The sequence below is a fragment of the Mastigoproctus giganteus genome, chromosome 8, assembly GCF_048544385.1.
Source record: "Mastigoproctus giganteus isolate SK-2022 chromosome 8, ASM4854438v1, whole genome shotgun sequence".
Taxonomy (NCBI): Eukaryota; Metazoa; Arthropoda; class Arachnida; order Uropygi; family Thelyphonidae; genus Mastigoproctus; species Mastigoproctus giganteus.
In genome coordinates, this window is record NC_143582.1 from 3,207,567 (window position 1) to 3,228,716 (window position 21,150).

The 21,150-nt window shown below is 38.7% G+C and overlaps 1 protein-coding gene across 2 annotated transcripts; it reads right to left on the bottom strand.

The window, feature by feature from the left end:
• Nucleotides 1-996: 996 nt before the first annotated feature.
• On the bottom strand, nucleotides 997-19,690 carry LOC150081202 (uncharacterized). 2 transcript variants are annotated; one of them, XM_090378864.1, is made up of 5 exons: nucleotides 19,266-19,690; nucleotides 4,185-4,512; nucleotides 3,083-3,331; nucleotides 2,687-2,848; nucleotides 997-1,329 (listed from the first exon to the last, which is right to left on the bottom strand). In XM_090378864.1, exons 1-5 carry the CDS (start codon nucleotides 19,634-19,636, stop codon nucleotides 1,177-1,179), a joined length of 1,263 nt encoding a protein of 420 aa, XP_090234990.1. In that variant the 5' UTR covers nucleotides 19,637-19,690; the 3' UTR covers nucleotides 997-1,176. The 2 variants fall into 2 exon arrangements, with proteins under 2 accessions (XP_090234990.1, XP_090234991.1); XM_090378865.1 differs by lacking the exon at nucleotides 19,266-19,690 and adding an exon at nucleotides 12,589-13,022.
• Nucleotides 19,691-21,150: the final 1,460 nt, after the last annotated feature.

Below are 21,150 nucleotides of genomic sequence, written 5' to 3' on the forward strand. Positions count from 1 at the left end.
TGCCGTGAAGAGACTGACTCGGAAAGGAGGAAGGGGACTAATAGACACCATCGAGCAACAGAAGACAGCGATAGCTAATAACCTGAAGGATTAGTTCCAGTAAAGCAGCAGCACTCTACTAGGGCATGAGGAAGCTGGACAAGCGGCATAATCCACTCAACCTAAGCAAGGAGTCCCCTCCTGCCCAGACGTAAAAAACCAAGCTAGAAAGATGGGCAAAGAAGACACTTCTTGATATGCACTAAAATGACCTCCACCAACACAAAATAGCTTTCAATGCATGTCTTCACAAGCGGGCCCCTCTTCCCGAGACTAACTCACAGACAAGGACAGGTCGCCAGGATAAAACGTCAGAAGCTAGCACAAAAATACCAATTGATCAAAGGAAGTCCAGTAATCAGGATGGCAAGCCATCGTCGTTTAGGTGATGATTCTTTGATGGAGTGCGGTTGGAAGACTTGAAGCTGGACAGTCGCAGGAGAAGGTGGCAAGTTGGTTTAATGTGTCACACAGTGTTGTCCCTGCACTATAGAAGCAGTTTCAGAAGACAGAAACCATTACAAGAAGAGCTGGCCAAGGATTCCCGACGGCTACGTCAACCAGAACAACAACTACAGTCAACAAACAGCATTCAATTTATAAATCCCGGAAAAAGGAATTGCAGAAAACACGAGATTCCGAAAGAAAAATTAAAACAAAAATTGGTGCGGATATCAACATTGAATATTAAAAATTGATTATTACTAATCTTAATATCGATATTGGATATCAATAGACTGTATATGAAATTTTAATATTTAATTTTATATTTCAGAAGCTATAAGTCAGAACTGTAACTGGAGTGAAAGGGAACTATAACCGGAACGATTGAATTGTAACTGTAACCAGAGCGATTCTTCAGCTTTAAAGAATGAATCTTAATTTTTTGTTGAACAGACTTAAGTCTTCTTTTAGCACAACTTCAGTAGAAATGGAATGGAAGATAGATACGCTTCATAATGTAAAATATGTTTTTATTCTATTTATTGATTATAATTTCAGTTATTTTTAATTCGGAAAAAAAGGACTTAATATACAAGTGAAGAAATTATGGATGTTGTCACGTGAAAAACTTCGTAGTCTATTTGTGGTTGGGTCTACGTGAATTTTCAGTCTCTCAATTCACAAGCGAGTCCCTTAACATTCATAGGACATCAAAATCTCTTCCACTTTTTCACGAGAATCTGATTGCTGAAGAGAAGTCAACATTTGCAGGCATTCTTCTTTAAAACATCGAAGTTCCTGGAAGGACTGCTCAAGAATACCACTGGACATAATCCTTTCATAAATCTGAAAGAAAAAAGTTTATAAAGAAAACGAAAAATAATATTACTACTTCTTTTATAATATGCAAATGAATTTTGTTCCGTATAATCAAAACAAGGGATCTGCATTCTAGATCTTTATGAATATGTTGTTTTTGGGTTTCAGGAGCATCAACTAACTTAGAAATTATGGATGCTGTTTTAATTCGTATTTAATGACAATTGGACTTGAGGCGCTTTAAATAGGAAAGAATCATTAATGGAAACACTTTACAATAAAGTTTATAATCCACTCATCAAATGCATTTTTTCTTTTTACGTATCCTAAGTGTCCAATTGGTGTATACTCGATGCATACTCAATTGAGAACCTGAACGGGGTACACTCACACAATGCTCCAGAGAACAAGGGGTAAGCTTCAAAAATCATGATATAGCACCATTACACCTCTTTCAGCAACATCTGCGAGTATGATTGCTGCATAACAGGATGTTTCCAGTGGCTCGTGTAGCTCATCCATTTGCATAATCTTCCATCGGTGCTGAAAAGCGCATATCGAGATTTAGTTTCTGTTTACTATATGCAAAGGATGAAATCAGTCTTCCTGTTTCCATTCTTTGCATTCCTGATAGGAAGGCTGGCGTCTTTTTCTTCTGGTGTCCGATTCCAAAAAGTTCTTTATTCTCATAGTGTAGTGCTTTCATTTTTAGGATCATTCGCACGGCTTGGTGATAGTCCTCATTAAATGCAGAGGTTTACTCTTCCGCCAACATACATTTCCTGCCATACTTTCTTCCATTCATGAATGTTTTTCTGTTCATTAAATCACGAATGACAGCGGTCCTTGAACACTCGACAAGTTCAGCTGTCCTCAGTACAGCAGCATGTGCTAAACGTGCACCAACAATCCATCTTTTTGAAGTCGTGGCATCTTGTCGGTTCCTCATTGCTGGTGAATTGATTCTGGTCACGTCGCGTGGCTATATAAAGCTTTCGCACACAACTACGCTATGACCTCTTTGATTTACATATATTGGGTAGATTGTAAGGTTTATTTTAAATTCAAATAGTCCTAATGAAGTAGACAAACAGTATATGTTTAGAAAACATAAATTTCAAGAAGGCAGTCAACAGTATCGCAAAAACAAATAAAAAAAAAGGACATCGTGTCAAGAATAATTGTTTTTGTGTCCAGCAAACAGGAAAAACACTATATACAGATAATGTAGAGCTTACTGGCGCCTTAGATACCTTGACACTTAGCGCACACACACAAACAAACAAATCATGTTCTCACAAATATTGTTTCAGTGACTTCCTTTAAGACAATAATAAGTTGTGTAATTTGAAGACGGTTTGAAAAGATGGGTGAGAGATTTTACCATTGGGTAGTTGAGTAACTCCGGGCAGCTGCTACAACTGGTGATGTGAGAAAGTAACTGGCAATCCGTCTCCAACTGCAGTGAAACTGGCAGTGATAGGAGATTGAGATGGTATCCGCAGGATATGTCAAATTGCAAGATGCTCTGGATATCTTGGTAAGCCTGAAAGCAAAGAAATGTAGTTCTTGATAATATCGAAAAAAACATTGAAATGTGATTATATTCACATATATAATGTCATTGAATAGTAGTCCCCATCATTACGGAGGCCTGTATGCTGTTCGGCAAAAACTCACAGGAGAACTTGTCCCATAACTTTTTGTCGGATAGCGTATAACACCAAATTAAATAGACATCACAAAATTTGAACCATAGGATTCATATTATGTGGCTTACCTGCAGAAAATGAGCCATATTTTTTCCAAAATGCAATCCTTTCCTTAAGGTTCCTGTCTCATGCCCACTAATCAATAAACTTGCCGAAATATATTTACCAATTTGACTGCCAAGGAACAAGTTTGTCCTCTCCTTCCAATGGTGGAGTCCTGGCATCACGGAAAGCTTATTGTAGTGTTTTTCGTCTGTTCCCCACAGCCATTCACAATTGCAATTGTCTTCTATAATTTCGGAGACTAGCCTCAATACCTGTGGAGAGGAGAAGTGATTGAGATCAATCTCAGTTGCTTCAAGTTGCGATATCTTATGATTATAGAAACTCAAAAAATGTATATCAAATGAGATACATTCCTCAAATGACACTATTATTCAGCGTTATTAGAGAATTAACATAAAGTAGTTTTTGTGATATATACAGATGGTTCCCATACTTTCCCTCTTCGAGAAAATCCATTTTCCCTATAGCACTCAAAAACAAACAAACAAACAAACAAACAAAAAACATAATACAAATTTGTATATCACTGCATGTACCTGATTTTTAATGATCAGTAAAATACGATCATTTTCTTTCGCTATGTAATTCCCCAAGCACCTTACGGGAGTGGAGTCATTTGTAAATCTAACGATAATGTACATGGGAATGAATCCATCTACTCCTTCTGGACTGTATTGCACCATAAAATCAGCCGTTGGTTGTTCTGTTTATCCAGAACAACCAACTTTTTACTTACTGGTGACTTCAGAACAAGTTGTCCTGAAGTCACCAGTAAGGAAAGCTTGGCATCACTATTGGGAAACGTTATTGCTTACCAACCAAAGGATATTTTGTCATAAGTCTTCGAGAGGATTCTTTTAGGCTCTTACTATAACTCGCACTCATACAGATATAAAACACACCGAATCATAGGAACGGGTATACCACGTGGCTGAAGCACCATGTCTTTCGCAGTTACTGCAAAGGAAGACCTGGGACAGAAAGCAACCTGTGACTGCTTCCTGTCTTGAGGCTTATACATTATTTGTCTTTAAAACAAACTAAATCAAGAATAATTATTTTTAATTTCCAATATTTTCTCCACCAAAATCTTCTTAAACTTACCTTCGGCTCCCTCAGTTCACTAACTCGACACGTCAGGTAGCTGTATAAGAGATCGCCAGTCAGGGTCAATATCTTAGTTAACTTTTCCACAGTTGATACTTCCTCCTTTGGTCCAGAAATATCAAATGTCTGCACCCGTCGATGGAGAGTCTCTGCGGTTCTCTGGATCACCAAATTTTCGGATACCAGGATGAGTTTCTCAGTGATATCTCTTTTTAACAAGTCCATAAACGTTTTCTTTTCAGCTGGAGGTCCAACTGAGCTTGAGTAGAGATAGACAAGTAATGCCAGTAATCTATTTGTGTAGTTTTCGTCGGTCGGTAAGCCCCTGTTGGAAAACAAGCATCGAATTTCTCAAACCAAGGTCACATGTTATTCATAAATTATAAATATATTGAAAAGGGTCTGACAGAATCAGAAGGTGGAACTGAATTTGATTAATATGTAAAGTTGGGCAATATATTCTTTTCTAAAGTTGGACTCTGGCTGCAAAACATATATGTATATTCTGTGTATGGTGGTTCCAAGAATATATCTATCTATGTGCCTCTGTATCCTGGTATCTAACAGCATTCACCAGAGGAAAACCCGAACCAATGGACTCCAAACTCTTATAAACAGATTGTCAAAACCTGTGCTTTAAAATAACATTTTAAAACATAAATAAAATGCAACAACAACAAAATAACCCATAAGATGGAAGCTTATTGAGAAGACCTTTAGCCAAACACGATAAAAACAAAAAAAAAAAAAAAAAAAACCCGTGTGTACCCTGTTCCCACGAAAGATATTTTATGTGAAAACATCTTTGACCAAAATTTGAAACGGAAATTACGTCACTTCCTAAATGACGCCAATGCGGTAAATAGCGTTGATTCCATAGAGTAAGTAGAGGGCATGAACCCGCTACTTACTCTACCGAAGAATACTCTTCTGTGGAACTGAATGTCCACGTTGGACTTTACACACAAAAGGATTGAAGGGGTTATGCCATTTTTGATGAGGTTCTTGTTTCAGAAAGACTTTTGGCTGAGTAATACCAGCCTGAAGTAAATCGATATAATATGATTCCGAATGAATTCATTTTCTTTAAAGAAGTGATCGATGCTAATATATTCGTTGTCCTCTTGATTCTTCCACGATTTCTTGTATTCAGCATTATATTTGATTCGTCGAATGTCTGCTTTTGGCTTGGGAATTAAAATCATTGTAGATCGTGATGGCTTAAATGGAGCTTCAAAATTCCAAACTCATAAACAAGTAACCCAATTGTTACCCAATTGTCTGATCATCGCAAACAGATCTCTTTTACGTTGTGTACAGCAATAAGTTGAATTAGGAATCGATTTCAAAAACGCTAAATTCTTTTCGATGGAATTATTGACGTATTCTCGAGATTGGATATGTTCTTTGGTGAGCTTAGTTCTTAATGTCGAGTTCTTAGTCTCATTATTTTCATGGCCATATAAAGAAGATGATAAGGCGTCACTCCACGCAATCTGAACGACAAAGTTCATTCGATGCCATCATAAACGGTGTAACTTTTAAATTATCTCTAAACTCTGGATACTGACCAAAGTAAATGGTAGGAAAGCACAATTCTTACGCATATTCGTCAAAAAGCAAACTTTGAGGAACATTTCGTTCACCAGGAGCTATACCTAAATATTTGTCATCGCTGCCAAAAAGAGATTGTTGTTGAGCGACTAAACTTTCTTCAATAGGTATAGCTTCACTCATTTCATCGCGTGTAGGAGCATCATCGCGTGTAGGAGCATCATCGCGTGTAGGAGCATCATCGCGTTCCAGGTCTTTATCGTGGAACACGAAAGAAGTTCATTCTTCATGAACTGATGAAGCACACATTGTGGTATTATTGTCCATGGAAAGTTTTTTTCTAATTCCCCTGCTTCTTTTAATTCCTTTACGATATCTAATCCTCCAATCAAATTACCATTTACATACACTTGTGGATAAGTTGGCCAGTTAGACAAAGACTTCAGCCCTTGTCGTATTTCTTCATCTTGAAGAATACCATATGTTTCATATGAAATCTTAGTTTCATTCAAATTGCCTATTAGTGTTTTGCTGAAACCACATCGAGGGGAATCAGGAGCACCCTTCATGAAGACCATGACTGGAGCTTTGCCAATTAGCTTGATTAATCTGTTATTCAGATCTTCCTTTTTTGCTATTATGTTGTCCAATTCACCACTCTCAGATAATTCCTTCAGAATATCTAATCCTCCAATAAACTCTCTATTGACATAAAGTTGTGGATAGGTTGGCCAGTTGGAATAGTTCTTGAGGCCTTGTCGTATTTCTTCATCATGGAACACAATGCTCCTGCACATTAACGCAATAATCGTCATCTATTCTCCGAGGAAAATAATCGATCATCGAATTAACATTTACAGGAACATTTATAATGACATGACGAGCCCCTCTGTCACTAAATCCAATCGAGGCAGATGAGGTGGAATAGCAGGATGAACGAAACTTGCACTTCGCAAATGTTGGAATGGAATCTTCCATTAGTGACTGAGTTCCATCGTTAGTGTCATTTAGAACGTAACGGCATTTGCGTCATTTAAAATCTAACAGCCACCTAACAGGAAGTGACGTTATTTGAGTCATTTCCGTAAGAAAATTTCGTTACCAATTGGTTTTACTCCAGCGATGCCATAGATGTTTTCACATCAAAAGCCTTTGAAATGTCAAAAGCACAGCTTGAATTTCACCAGACGTTTCCACTGAATATGTCCATGGATGGGTAAAATAAGCCAGAATATCACCAGTGGATCAACACTGACGGAATCTATAGTGGCGATTGTTGATCAGATGAAAGATTTCTAGGTAGTTTAAGAGTTGGCAGTTAATTGATTTCTCCATTACTTTAGAAAGAGTAGAGGTAATTGCAATGGGACGTTAATTGGATGGGAGGGATTTGTTACCCTTGTTAGGAACTGACTGGATATGAGCAAATTTCAAAGCAGAAGGAAATTTTTATCAAAAGTGGTCAACCTACCACTTTTGATAATTTGAGGTGTTCCTCAAACATTGATGTTGCAATCGCCTCACTTGGTATAGTTAAGAGAATTTTAAATTGGTATGTGGATGATACTTGTAATAATATTGATCACAGAGCTCTTTCTTTTATTATTAATTTACAGGACAATATTGGCATTTCTAATGGTTATATAGAAGATTTTAAAAGGTTTTCCTATAAGAAGATTAATTGGGTTGAAATTAAAGTCTTTACAGAATGAATTTAGTAATGATAAAATACAAACATTAAATTTGTTAGGTGCAGTGGAATATTCACCAGGCTTGGAGGAATTTAGTTTTAACTGCAGGTAATAATAACCCATGTTTATAAGATTATGACAAATAAATTAGCTAATAAGAATATTTTAACACTGTTATTGTTGACAAAATGGAGACAGTTGATTGGGATACTACTATTAATGTGGTCACTGAGAGGCTCTTTCCTAATGATGACATTGCAAATGATACTCAGTACTCAGGAACAGGTTAAGATTAGACTGGATAACTTGTCTTATAGTGGCCCTGAAGACGAGTCTTTATTTACTTATCGTGATTTGAAAATTGCGGCTACACAACTTAATGTTAATAAAGGTCCTTGTCCTGACTTTGTGGAAAACAGTGTAATACTAAAATTTTTAGATCTACACCCTGTGTCAATGCTAAATATGTATAATAAGTGTTATTCAGTATGTATCATAATAAACAGCCACACTAGGTGGATTTGGATATAGAAGTCTAGGGGCCCAAAGACAATACATACATACAGGCCACACACACACACTCCTGGCATTTACAAAGTTCTGTATACTACACAAGATGGCGCAGATGTGGGTGACCACCGGTGGCGCCTTACCCTAAATAGTATGTGTCGTACAATTGCAACAACTGCGCTTCTGGTCATAAATGACTGTCTTCCACCAAACCTCCTGTTAATCTTCCTTGAATTTTTGTGTCCACTAATGCGCCCAAGCCAAACCATGAAAGGAGCCCCATGACACTGTCTCCACCAAACTTCATTGTTGGGAGGAAGATTCATTAGGAAGATTAACAGGAGGTCTTCCACTAGACCTCTTGTTAATCTTCCTTGGATTTTTGTGTCCATCTTTGTCACTCAAGAACAACTACCTTTTTTCCGACCTTTGCAGGATCGTTGGTGCAGTACTTTGCGTAGTCCCGCAAAACTTTATTTGATCGATTACTTTTGCTTTACAAAAAAAAAAAAAAAAATTTGCTAGAATGGTTTTTCCCAAGTATAAATACGCTTTCTCCTCCCAGAACCTCGGGTTTTAAGTCCAGTAACACAGGCACGTCGACCTGACAACACCTGCAATTTTTGGACATAATACACATCAGCTGGTGTTTTGTCCCGGTGGCCCTATTATGGCATATTATTATTTTTTTTTTATCGATTGTGGCTGATCAAGTATAATCCTTCACGCTGACTATCTTCCAAGATGGCACATATGTATTCCAGCAGGACAATGCGCTCTTCCATGTTTCCGGTACTATTTGAGATTGGGTCGCTGAACACAAAAGTGACTTCCGGGTGCTACCTTGACCAACGAATTCGCTGGGTATAAATCCCATAGAACATCTCTATGATTACGTTGATCGACAGATCCGGAGTGTGGATCCTCCGGCTCGAACCACCACAGATTTGTAGGACGCAACCTTGCGACATGTACAATACACAATCCATGCCTTGTCGGGCAATGCGGTACTAGTGGTAAGGAGAACATACCCACTGTTTTGCAGGTGGTCATAATGTTTAACTTCGATTGTGGAATAGAAGATGTTCTATGGGATTTATACCCAGTGTTGGCACGCACCCACCGGTATTGCACTACCTCCGGTAGGTGCGGGGTGTTAGTTAAACAGCACAGACAGTGAAGGAGACCCTTGACCGGGCTTCACATGCATAGGGATAGACACCAGGTAACAGATACTTAGGTGGTGCCTGCTCCCTGGTGGCAGAGAGGCCTGGTTTGTTTTTTTGTTTTTTCTTATAACATATTACACATATTTCAACACACACTTTACACTACAGGCCCATTAATAGAATTCTTGAACACAGAATATACTGGTGGAGGTGGACGTTAGTCTGGGTGCCACCATAGACAAGTACATATATAATAATAGTAGTAGTAGTAGTAGTAGTAGTGGCATTTGATGCAAGAAAGCAAGTGTAGGAGCTTATGCAGCATCAGACAAAAAAGAAAAAAATCACACCATTCCCTCCAAATGCCTGTCGTCTAGGTCCTCCTTAAATTTATTCAACCTATCAACTTCCACAACGACAGATGGAAGTTTGTTCCAACAATTAACCACCCGCTGGCTAAAGGCAAATTTCCGCACATCCAATCTACATCTGTCTTTTCTTAATTTGAATTTATGCCCCCTTAGGTTCGTAATCTGAACAAGTGGAAGGATCCCATCAGAATTCAGCGGGCTCAACCCATTCAAGGCCTTATACACCTCAATCAGATCACCGCGCAGGTGCCTAGTCTCCAGCCACTGCAATTTGCAGTGGCTGCCTCTCTTGGTAGGAGGATCCCTTCATTCCCCTCACCAATCTTGTTGCCCTTCTCTGTACACGCTCAAGTAAATCTACATCCTTCCTAAAATGAGGCCTCCAGACCTGTACGCAGTACTCAAGGCGTGGCCTGACCGTTGCCTTATACAGAGGGATAATCACCTCCTTTTCCCTGCTAGCAAAATTCCTATATATCATTGACAAAACCCCATGACCTGCCCTGGTAGCCTGTCTGCATTGCTCAGAAAACTTCATATCTGCCTGCACAATTACTCCCAGGTCTTTTTCATTTTCTACCACCTTAAGTGTAGTACCACACAGTTGGTAGGTTTTTCTGGGGTTACTTCTACCCATATGCAGTACTTTGCATTTGTCAAGGTTAAACTTCAGTTGCCACTTCTTAGCCCATCTGCCCAAATTATCTAGATCCTGTTGCAGTAGCACACTGCCATTACTGTCATTAACAACCCTGCCAACCTTTGTATCATCTGCAAACTTCGACATTAAGCCTGATATACCTTCATCAATATCATTGATAAATATACAAAACAACAGTGGACCCAACACCGAACCCTGTGGGACTCCACTAATAACATTAGTCCAAGAAGAGTAGCACCCATTGATTACCACCCTCTGTCTTCTCCCACTCCACCATCCTTTTATTCATTGTAGCAACTTACCCTTATACCATTCTGCTCCAATTTGTACAATAGTCTTCCATGCGCAACAGTGTCAAAAGCTTTCCTGAAATCCAAATATATGATATCAAAATTTATTTTTTGCATATGAATAACGTATTAAGCTTTGCTATTGAACTTAGTCTAATGAATAACGTTTAACTGGAGAGAAGGCCGACGTAGCCTAGTGGTCAGGCGCGCGGGTGCATAAGTACACGTGCCTTGAGTAACCGGGGTTCAAGCCTGTGACTACTAAATACGTTGCTGTTTCTTGTATTCTGTCTATCTTGTGAACTCCTCTGACCGTTTGGTCGCCCCAGAGAATAAACAGAAAATTTATTTATATACTCCATAAAAATACAATGATTATCGCTTCTTCCTTAAATAAGTTATTCAGATATATTTAGAGTCAAATATATATTGATTAAATTGGTTAAATATATATTTGTAAAGGAATAAGGGAAGTTTACCTCAATGGAGAGTATCATACGCGTCCGTATGATACTCTCCAGAAATTCAAACGAAAACAATTAAAAAATCGAAAATCTTACATTACAGTAAGAAATAATTACTAATAATTAAAAATCAAATGAACACAATTAAATATCAATTTAACGCAATAAAAATTAAGTAAAAAATTAATATAAGAAAAAATTGCAAAACGATTTTCCTTCCTGAAGCTGACAACGCTTTTCGACCACATGTCGTGATCACAGGGATGAAAATTACCGAATAGGGGTGAGCGTGGAACTTAAATAGGGAATATTTTCCTTCGGGCATGCGCGTGTAAAGGACCACGAGTCGGAGATTAGATATGACCGGTGAACATTAACAGAATTCTCATGTAATTTAATTTCGACGGTTTCTGCAATTAATAGTCTCGGATAATTACGTTGGACAATTAAGTATTTTGGTCTCGTTGAATAAAAATGTGTTTTTTAATTAACGGCATGAAAAGCTAATTCTGACGCTGCTCAACGAGAAGCACGAACTGAGGCCGCGTGTTGATTAACACGAAAATTCAGAGGAAACCGCGTAGAGCCCTGATAAGACGAGTCGCAATCACGGCAAGAAATGTTGTATACCGGGTAATTTATTTGTGTTGCGAACGAGGAAAGGACTGAGCAATTGTTCAGTGTAGTGTGTGATTTCCGTATTGGCCTGGCTACAATTTTAAATTTGGTATCTTTAAAGAATCTGTTAAGCTGTTTGTGCCACTGTTCAACATATGGGACAGAAATAAAGTATTTTTTGATATTACTATCGCTGGTTGGTGTATTTTTTGTATTCTATTCTTAGCTTGTACCCTAATTCTGTCTATTGTTGCAAGTGGGTAACCCCTGTTTAAGAATCTGCTGGTTAATATTTGTATTTCTGAGCCCAAAGCATATTGTAGCCAGGCCAATATGGAAATTACACACTATACTGAACAATCGCTTAGTCCTTTACTTGTTCGCAACACAAATAAATGACCCGGTATACAACATTTCTTGGGGTGATTGCGACTCGTCTTATCAGGGTTCTACACGGTTTCCTCTGAATTTTCGTGTTAATCAACACGCTGCCTCAGTTCGTGCTTCTCGTTCAGCAGCGTCAGAATTAGCCTTTCATGCCATTAACGAAACACAACTTTTTTATTTATCGAGGCCAGAATACTTAGTGTCCAATGTAATTATACGAGACTATTAATTGTAGAAACCGTAGAAATTAAATTATACGAAAATTCTGTTAATGTTCGTCGGCCATATCTAATCTCCGATTCGTGGTCTTTTTCGCGCATGCGCGAAGACAGATATTTAAGTTTCATTCTCATCCCTATTCGGTAATTTTCATTCCTGTGATCACGACATACGGTCGAAAAGCATTTTCAGCTTCAGGAAGGAAAATCGTTTTGCATTTTTTTCGTTAAATTAATTTTTGACTTAATTTTTAATTGCGTTAAATTGATTTTTAATTGTGTACACAGATAAAATATTTTTATCAGTTTTAATCATAATTGGGTTCTTTTTAGAAACTTGAAGTTATTTCTGGCGATACATCCGAAATTACTAAACAAAATATCATGGCTGTTGCGCGCACTCACAGGTATACCTCTATTAGCGCCAAATTCCTAATTTAGAATCTTAACACCAATCAATCGCCTTACCTAATGTCTCTATAAACAGCCGCGCACATTGGATGATCCAAACTTTGAATACTTTCCAAGGAATCCATAACATAATTATATATATGAGTGGGGACGGAGTTGTTCAACAAAAAACCCCCTGGGAATAGAACCAGATTTTTCTCGATTAGTTGCTTCTGCTTATTTGCCAGAGCATCTTCAGCTCTGAACGCTTTCCCCAATGGCAAATACGTCACTCTATTTGACCTCTGCTTCGTGCAACGGAGTTCTTTTTCTCCATAACCCCGATAGTTGCTCGTTACAAACTGACACCTGGCCTCGCACGAAGGAACACCTGAAGGCACGAGAAAGGCTCTTGAAAATAAAATTAATATGGAACGACTCATATCAACAACTTCTTTTCACTGACTGTATGTCTTTCAGCCTGCTAGACTTCCTCCAGTCAGTCTGAAGTTGGTCACGCGGATTCTGTTCGCTCTTTGGACACGCTTGCATCATAAAAGTGTGCCGAAACCGGTGAGTCGACCTTAATTCCCACGTCATAGGGCGGGGTGGGGGGAGGTGCGTAGGAAGAATTAAATGAAATAACGCAAAAGAAACGTTTGCCAGACAACTAAACTTTCACTTGAAAATTTTTTATTTTTTGCAATTACAGCCTATTTGATGATCTACAAAGATTCCACGTTTTCCAGAGCATGACAAGTAAATCTCTTAAGTTGTACTCATAATAAGAATGTGACAGTCACAGGAAGGAACTTGAGTCTACTTTCACCTGATTTATGAAGACCCTTTATGGTCTCTTAATATCAAATGTTATTTTCTGTTATTACTTAACTTTTCATCTGTCCTGTAAAATAAATAGTTTTATCCCATAAAACTTCATGAACTGTCCTGGCAGCCTATCTGCACTGCACAGAGAACTTCATATCTGACTTCAGGATTACCTAAAGCCATATTGCTCCGTGTATACTGTAAATTTTGTGTATTCTGAGGTCGATTTTCTGATTGCTGGATGAAAAACTCGAGTTTCAGGGAGAAAAAACCACGCTACCCTCTCCTGACTTAGGCAAGTTATGAGAAAGGCCCACAAAATTTGCCCACGTCATCGACGGGATTCGAACTCAGGTCTTTTCCACCCGATGTGGGAAGGAGGGCGATTCTGCCAACTATGCATCGACAAGGGAAATACAAGTGTATGCCCTTAATATAGTTAAATAGATCTCATCCATCCTGGGTCTCTTTTTTATGTTTAGGTTCGACAATTTCTCTTCCACTTTCCTATCAGTTATGAGAAAATCATTTAGTAGAATTTGATAAACTTCTTTTTCTTATTCGGAGTTTCAATGTTGATGATCCTGATCAGCAAGTTGATCAGTTCATCAACAGTTATGAAATGGGCCACTTTCTCCATAAAGAAAAGTCAGTGCTGTTTTTTTGCATCGTTTACCAAACATTTCTCTTAATTAAATATATTTTCTTATTTCTGTAATCTCAGCCACACAAACACACGCGCATGAAGGTTTTACCTCATTCCAGGAAGTGGTACGCTGTTTAGGAAACGCGGCAATTAATGACGTCACAAACCTCAAATGATGCTCAGTTTTGAATATGTCCTAAATAGTCACAAATACCAAAGCGGGAGGATTAGAGAAAATTTTCAAAAATTCGGTCATGTATACATATCAGACATGAAGTAATACCTGGGAAGATGGAGGAAACGTATCCCACTTCTCATTCCTGTACGACTTTTTTATATACTTAATGTGTATTAAGCTTTCCCTCTTGGAATCTTGCGGAGCCCTCCTCAAAATATTCAACACGATGCCAAGTTATGTTTTTCAATAATTATAATATAACTATAATACCATTTGTTTGTTAAGCAAATTCATAATTTCATTTATTTAAATTCTGAGGTCTTTCAGGAAATGTATAAAAACTGGGCCCCTCATGCAAACCCCTTCTACAACCAGGCTTAAATAGTATTTTTCACTTTTATTCTTGCTAGGTGACAGAAAGAATTCGGTTCGTTTTTTTTTTTTTGGGAGCAGTTTATTAAGGTGCAACTTTTAATCATGGTACTCAGCATGGGGCTGAACTAGAGTAAACGAAGATCTTGTCTGACCAGTTTGATTGGTTACTATGATGTGGTCACAAAGGAACTGGACGCAAAGAATAATTTTGATATCATATATTTGGATCTTAGAAAGGCTTTTGGTACTGTTGCACATGGAAGACTGCTGAACAAATTGGAGCAGGGTGGCATTGGGGGAAAATTGCTGCTATGGATAAAGGGACGGTTGAGTGGGAGAAGACAGCGAGTGGTAATCAATGGACACTGCTCTTCGTGGACTAATGTTATTAGTGGAGTCCCTCAGGGTTCAGTGTTGGGTCCATTGTTGTTTTGTATATTTATCAATGATATTGATGAAGGTATATTAAGCTTAATGTCAAAGTTTGCAGACGATACAAAGGTTGGCAGGGTGGTTTATGACAGTAACGACAGAATGCGGCTGCAACAGGATCTAGAAAACTTGGGCAGGTGGGCAACTGAAGTTTAACAGTGACAAATGCAAAGTACTGCATATGGGTAGAAGTAACCCCAGAGAAACGTACCAGAGGTACGACACTTAGGGTTGTAGAGAATGGATAGGACCTGGGGGTAATTGTGCAGTCAGATATGAAGTTTTCTGAACAGTGCAGACGGTCTTCAAGAGTGGTGTCTTGTCAATGATATACAGGAATTTTTGTAGCAGGGATAAGGAGGTGATTATCCCCTTTTAAAAGGCAATGGTCAGGCCACATCTTGGGTAATGTGTACAGCTCTGGAGGCCTCATTTTAAGAAGGATGTAGAGCTGACAAAGAAGGGACAACACGATTAATGAATGGAAGAAAGGATTGCTCTTACGGAGAAAGGCTTATGCAAATAATGTATACTTTTACTCTGAATAGCTATATTCCATATTCTTATTAAATTTCATTTGTCATTTGATTCCCTGGGTATACAATTCAATAAATACTGTAATATATGTTTAAATATACAGTAAACCCCCGTATCCGCGGGGGGGGGTACGTTCCAAGACCTACCGTGGATGGCTCAAACCGCGGATATAAGCGTACACCTGCAGACCCCATATATAACATGATTTTCTTGTACATACATACGTATAAGGAAGTTTGATTGATAAATTAAACACACAGTAAGACATTACCAACATTAAATACGGTAATAACAAAGTACAGCAGACTCTCGATTAACCGGGATTCGATTAACCGGGACACTTGAAGGCTCCAAATTTATTCCAAAGATTGATCCGTTAAATCTCTAAAGAACCAGTATAATGTTGGTGACCAAACCATGCGCGACAAAGGGAAGCTATTCGATTTAAAATGGACATCGTAAAAAAATAAAGGGAAGCATTGTATTGGACACGCGAGTAGTAAGTGTTACGTTTTTCGTTTTTTTTTCCATGGTTAACCGGGGGTAACTGAATCAGCGGATACGGGGGCACAACTGTATACGATATTACTGGATGCACAGTTCAAGTTACAAGAGGAAAATTACATCTGATATATAATGTGTTTCTGAAAGGTCTCGTCAAAGTGTGGAAGCTTGTTCTACTAAGCGTAGGGATGAAGAATGGTCATAGGACTGGAAATACTTCCCTTCTGAGTTATGTCTTTTTCAATAAGCAAGAGGATTGGTAAATTTGAATCATTTGTAAAATCTTACGATTCTGTACACGGGAACGAATTCATCTACTCCTTCTGGACTATAGTGCGCAATAAAATGAACCGTTGGTTGTTGCGTTTATCAGTTGTCCCTGAAGTCACCTTTAAGTTAAACTCGCCATCAGCATTGGGAAACTTTATCTCAACGCCCACCCTAGGATACCTTTACAACCATAGGCGTCTTCGAGAGGATTCTTTTAGGCTGTTACCATAACACACACTCATATAGCTATAAAACACAACTTATCATAGGAATTGGCAAACCATGTTGCTGGAGTCCTATGTCTTGTGCAGTTACATTATTCTTCATTAAAACAAACTAAAACAAGATTAATGAATATTTAATTTTCAATATTTTCTGCTGCCAAAGTCTTAAACTTACCTTTAGCTCCCTCAGTTCACTAACTCGACATATCAGGTAGCTGTATAAGAGATCGCCAGCTAGGGTCAATAGCTTGGCTAACTTTTCTAAGTTGATACCTCCTGCTTTGGTCCAGAGATATCAAATGTCTGCACCCGTCGATGGAGACTTCTGCAGTTCTCTGGATCACCACATTTTCGGCTACCAGGGTGAGTTTCTCAGTGATATCGCTTTCTAACACGTCCATAAACGTTTTCTTTTCAGCTGGAGGTCCAACTGAGCTTGAGTAGAGATAGACAAGTAATGCCAGTAATCTATTGGTGTAATTTTCATCGGTCGGTAAACCCCTATTGGCAAACAAGTAACGAATTTCTCAAACAAGGTCACATGTTATTCATAAACTATAAATATTTTGAAAAGGATGTGATAGAATCAGAAGATGGAACTGAATTTGATTAATATGCAAAATATTTGATTAAAAGTTGGCTAATATATTCTTCTCTGAGTTGGACTGGGTGCAAAACAGGCTCGTTTATGACTTCTTTCAATATACTGATAATCAAAACATCGTGACGACCCTGTGTTTTAGAAGTCGGCCGTTCCTCCCCGCCTGTTGGCACACGTATCGCTGTAAGAAACTGTAAATATGATACTGCAGGTACATAAAATCACAGTCAGGAAAAGTCAAGGACTTTGTAAACACAACAACACATACAGCTGATTTACAAATCACAAAGCAATGGTGAAGCGGTAATCAAGAATATCACTGCTCAGGAAATGAAACTCAATCCATATACAAGTCCATCCAGCAATGGAATGAACAGGTGATGTAGCATCCGTTTATTAACTATTAATACGCAGCTGAGTAGCAGGCCACTCTGAACTGACATCTTCAAGAATCAAAGCAACGATTCACCATTCAACAGTAGCTTTCACAAGAGGCAGGCTCGTTGTAGTGGTCTCATCCTCCACAAGAGCACCCAGTTTCTCCGACACGAATCCAGCCAACCAGAGACAATGCTTCAAGGGTGATGGATCAATTTCAAACTGCTGTCCCTTACTTCAACATCGAGATTAATTTCATAGTTGGCTCAGTTCGTATAGGTTGCATACGACTGTACGTGATTTTCCCCAGTTGCAGACAACTTCCGATCTTCTATCTAAATTGCCACAAGACAGCATCCACTGACTTGATCCAGTGAAGTACTGCTTGTGCTGTACACTAATCAAAGCAGCATTTGTCAGTGCAACCAGGAGCTAGAACTTTTCACCATCAAACTCAACACTGAAACGCCTGTTCCCTTTCCCATCCACACACACAGGCATGTCATTCATCTCACAAACCACCCACCGTGATATGAGGCACAGGGAATATTCAAGGATATTCATGTGTTGTTGTGCCAAAACCGGCTATTTGTACCGGCAACACCTGGTGACCAGGCGTTGCTGGTACCTGGCTCTTAGCAGATGGGAAGCGGCAACACTTGGTCACCAGGTCCCACCCACCATACCCGCTACGTGCAGGCTGCCAGAATATACTACCATCTTGCTTGTTTATACAAGCAAGATGATAGTCATCTCAATTCAGACATCCTAATTAATTGCGGTTCACAGCGCGTTAAACTTTAATTTTTTTATCTCAGGTGTTCATCACACAGCTTTCTGTTCTTGTGGATCGCGTGAAGATTGGCAGCACATACTTATGACTATACTTTATACGAAGATCTTAGAAGATATTTAAGGAACAGTGAATTCGGATGATTGTGATGCTTTTAGGTTTAACTCTAATTGTTTTGAAGTCAAAAAATCTCGGCTGCTATCAATTTTTTTCTTTTTGAATGATTTGACTGAGTTGAATTAATATTCCAAACAAAATAGCAATTTCTAAATTAAATCCTAAAAACTGTCAGGTTTAGAATTGGTTAAAAATGCTAAATTGTAAAATTTCTAAAAATTTCACGAAATTTTCACTACTAAACATGTCTAAACATGTCTAAAACATGGGTAGCGCAGTTGGTAGGATCACCGGGTGGAAAAGACCTGAGTTCCTGAGACCTGAAAGACCTGTTCATGACGGGAGGAATTTTTATGGGTCTTTTTTCACAACGTGGCTGAGTTAGTCGGTCTCAAGGCCAGGGTACATGGTTTTTCTTCCCGGAAACTCGGATTTTTCGCCAAGTAAATAGAAAATAGACCTCAGAACACACTCAATTTACAGTCGAGATACACGGTGCAATATGGCCTTCAACAGCAACAGGGGCTCACATCTGGTGAGTATGGGGCTTGGCACACCCAGGATCCAGAGCTGGATATCATCATTCTTCTCTTTCTTGGTGATTCCTTTCTACTTCTCTCTCTCTCTCTCTCTCAGGGTAACTCGGGAATTGTTTTTTGGCTGGTGCAGCATAAGCCTCAGGCTTCATTGCACCATGTGGCTAATAATAATAACAACAACAACAACAACAAAAAAAAAACAATATATATATATATATATATATATATATATATATATATATCATGGCTGTTTTGCGCATGCTCACTGGTATGCCTCTTTAGTGGGAAAAATCTTAGTACAGAATCATACCACAAATCAATTAAACACCTTACCTAATGTCACTATAAACAGCTGCACACAGTGGGTGATCCAAACTTTTAATAGAGTCAAACGAATTCATAACACGATTATAGATTTCTGTGGGGACGGAGTTCTTGAGCAAAAACTCTGCTGAGAATGAAACCAGATTTTTCTCGATTAGTTCCTTCTGCTTACTTGCCAGAGCATCATCAGCTCGGAACACTTTCTCCACTGGGAAATACGTCACTCTATCTGCCCTCTCCTTCGTGGAAAGGAGTTCTTTTTCTCCACAACCCCAATAGCTGCTCGTTACGAACTGACACCTGATGAGCGACACGTATGAGGGAACACCTAAAGGCACGAGAAAGGGTCTTGAGAGTATGGTTATTATGGAGCGAATCATATCAACAACCTTTCCTAGACCTACAAACAGTCCGAATGAAAGGATTCTGTTCGCTTTTCGCATACACGTGTGAATTATAAGTGTGAGCAAACCAGTGAGACCACCTCTTGTTGATATCCTTGACGTGGAAACAACTGATATCCTTGTAATGTAAATTATTATTATTATTTTTTTTATACATTAAAATAATTTTCCTCCTAGTGATATTTATTCAGCCAATGGGAGAAGAGGGATGCGGGCGGTTACGTGGTCACGCGCTATGTTCATAATAATAAAATTCTTTATTCACAAAATTTTTACACGGATATGATTTCCGTTACAGGCATCCAGAGGAATCTGACAATCTGATTGGAGACATTAATTTTATTTATATACAAACTGATAAAACATAGAAAAACTGCATTGAACATCCATTGAATACAAATAGCATCCATCTTTTTTTTTTTTTTTTTTTTTATGTGAACCCCAAACACGAGAGGTATTAGAACCTATAGTACTTAGTACCGTGCTTGGGTTGGAGGTTGAGAAAACGAAAGAAGATATTTGTTGACATTGGACTTGAACTTCTGTAGATTGTAATTTTCAGGAAATACGAATGAAGGAAGGTTGTTCCAGAAAACGGCAGTTGAATGAATAAATGAGGAAGATGAAAAGTTGGTTCTGTGGGTTTGAAGTTGGACAGTAAATGGATGTTGGCTGGTGGCGGCACGTGTTCGGACTGTTTTGAAAGAGAGAGCGGGAATTATAGAAGCCAATTCAGAAGAACAGTGCCCATGGAAGTATCTGTAGAAGAGGCATGCAGCAGAAACAGTACGGCTATGAGAAAGCGAGTGGAGAGACTCTGTTAGAGATGAATCATTAATTAACCTAAATGCCTTCCTCTGAATGGAATCAAGAAGCCTAAGAGAGGTTTTGGGGACACCACCCCAGATGTGGGAACAATATTCCATGGCAGGGCGGATTTGCGATTTATACAGAGTGAGCAGCTGTTTGGAAGAAAAGTAACGCCGAGAGCGAAAGAGAAAACCAAGTTTTTTAGATGCAGAGGAACCAATATTTGTAATCTGCTTGTGCCAAGAGAGAGATTAGAAGTCAGGGTAATCCCCAAAAGAGATATATCCTTTTGCCTAGAAATCGGAGTGTCACTAAAGATAAGCATAGGAGTAGAAGAATCCTTTTTGCGAGATATAAGACAAGACTGAGTTTTAGAAGGGTTGAAATCAACTAAGTTGTCTTTGCCCCACTGGAGAATTACCTGAAGATCGGCATTTAAGGAATTGGTAGCAGATTTTCGAGAAGTTGAAGCTGATTAAGCAGGGCAAGGTTTCTCAAAATGGAAAGTGGAATGCAATGTGCTATCATCGGCAAAACTATGGATAGGATTTCCAGTCAATGGAAGAAGGTCATTAATATACAAGAGGAAAAGAGTGGGGGAAAGAACTGAGCCTTGGGGGACACTGGCATTAGTGGAGAAGGTAGAAGGCAGAGAGCCATCTACCATCACCCTCAGTGAG

What these genes read in the sequence shown, in the direction of transcription:
- LOC150081202 (XM_090378864.1), bottom strand. Translation starts at nt 19,636, where the DNA reads ATGATTCGCTCCATAATAACCATACTCTCAAGACCCTTTCTCGTGCCT. An exon ending in GCTGTTTATAGTGACATTAG is followed by an intron (nt 4,513 to 19,265) that starts GTAAGGTGTTTA and finishes GTTTTCCAACAG; the next exon opens with GGGCTTACCGACCGACGAAA. An exon ending in GTGAACTGAGGGAGCCGAAG is followed by an intron (nt 3,332 to 4,184) that starts GTAAGTTTAAGA and finishes TCCTCTCCACAG; the next exon opens with GTATTGAGGCTAGTCTCCGA.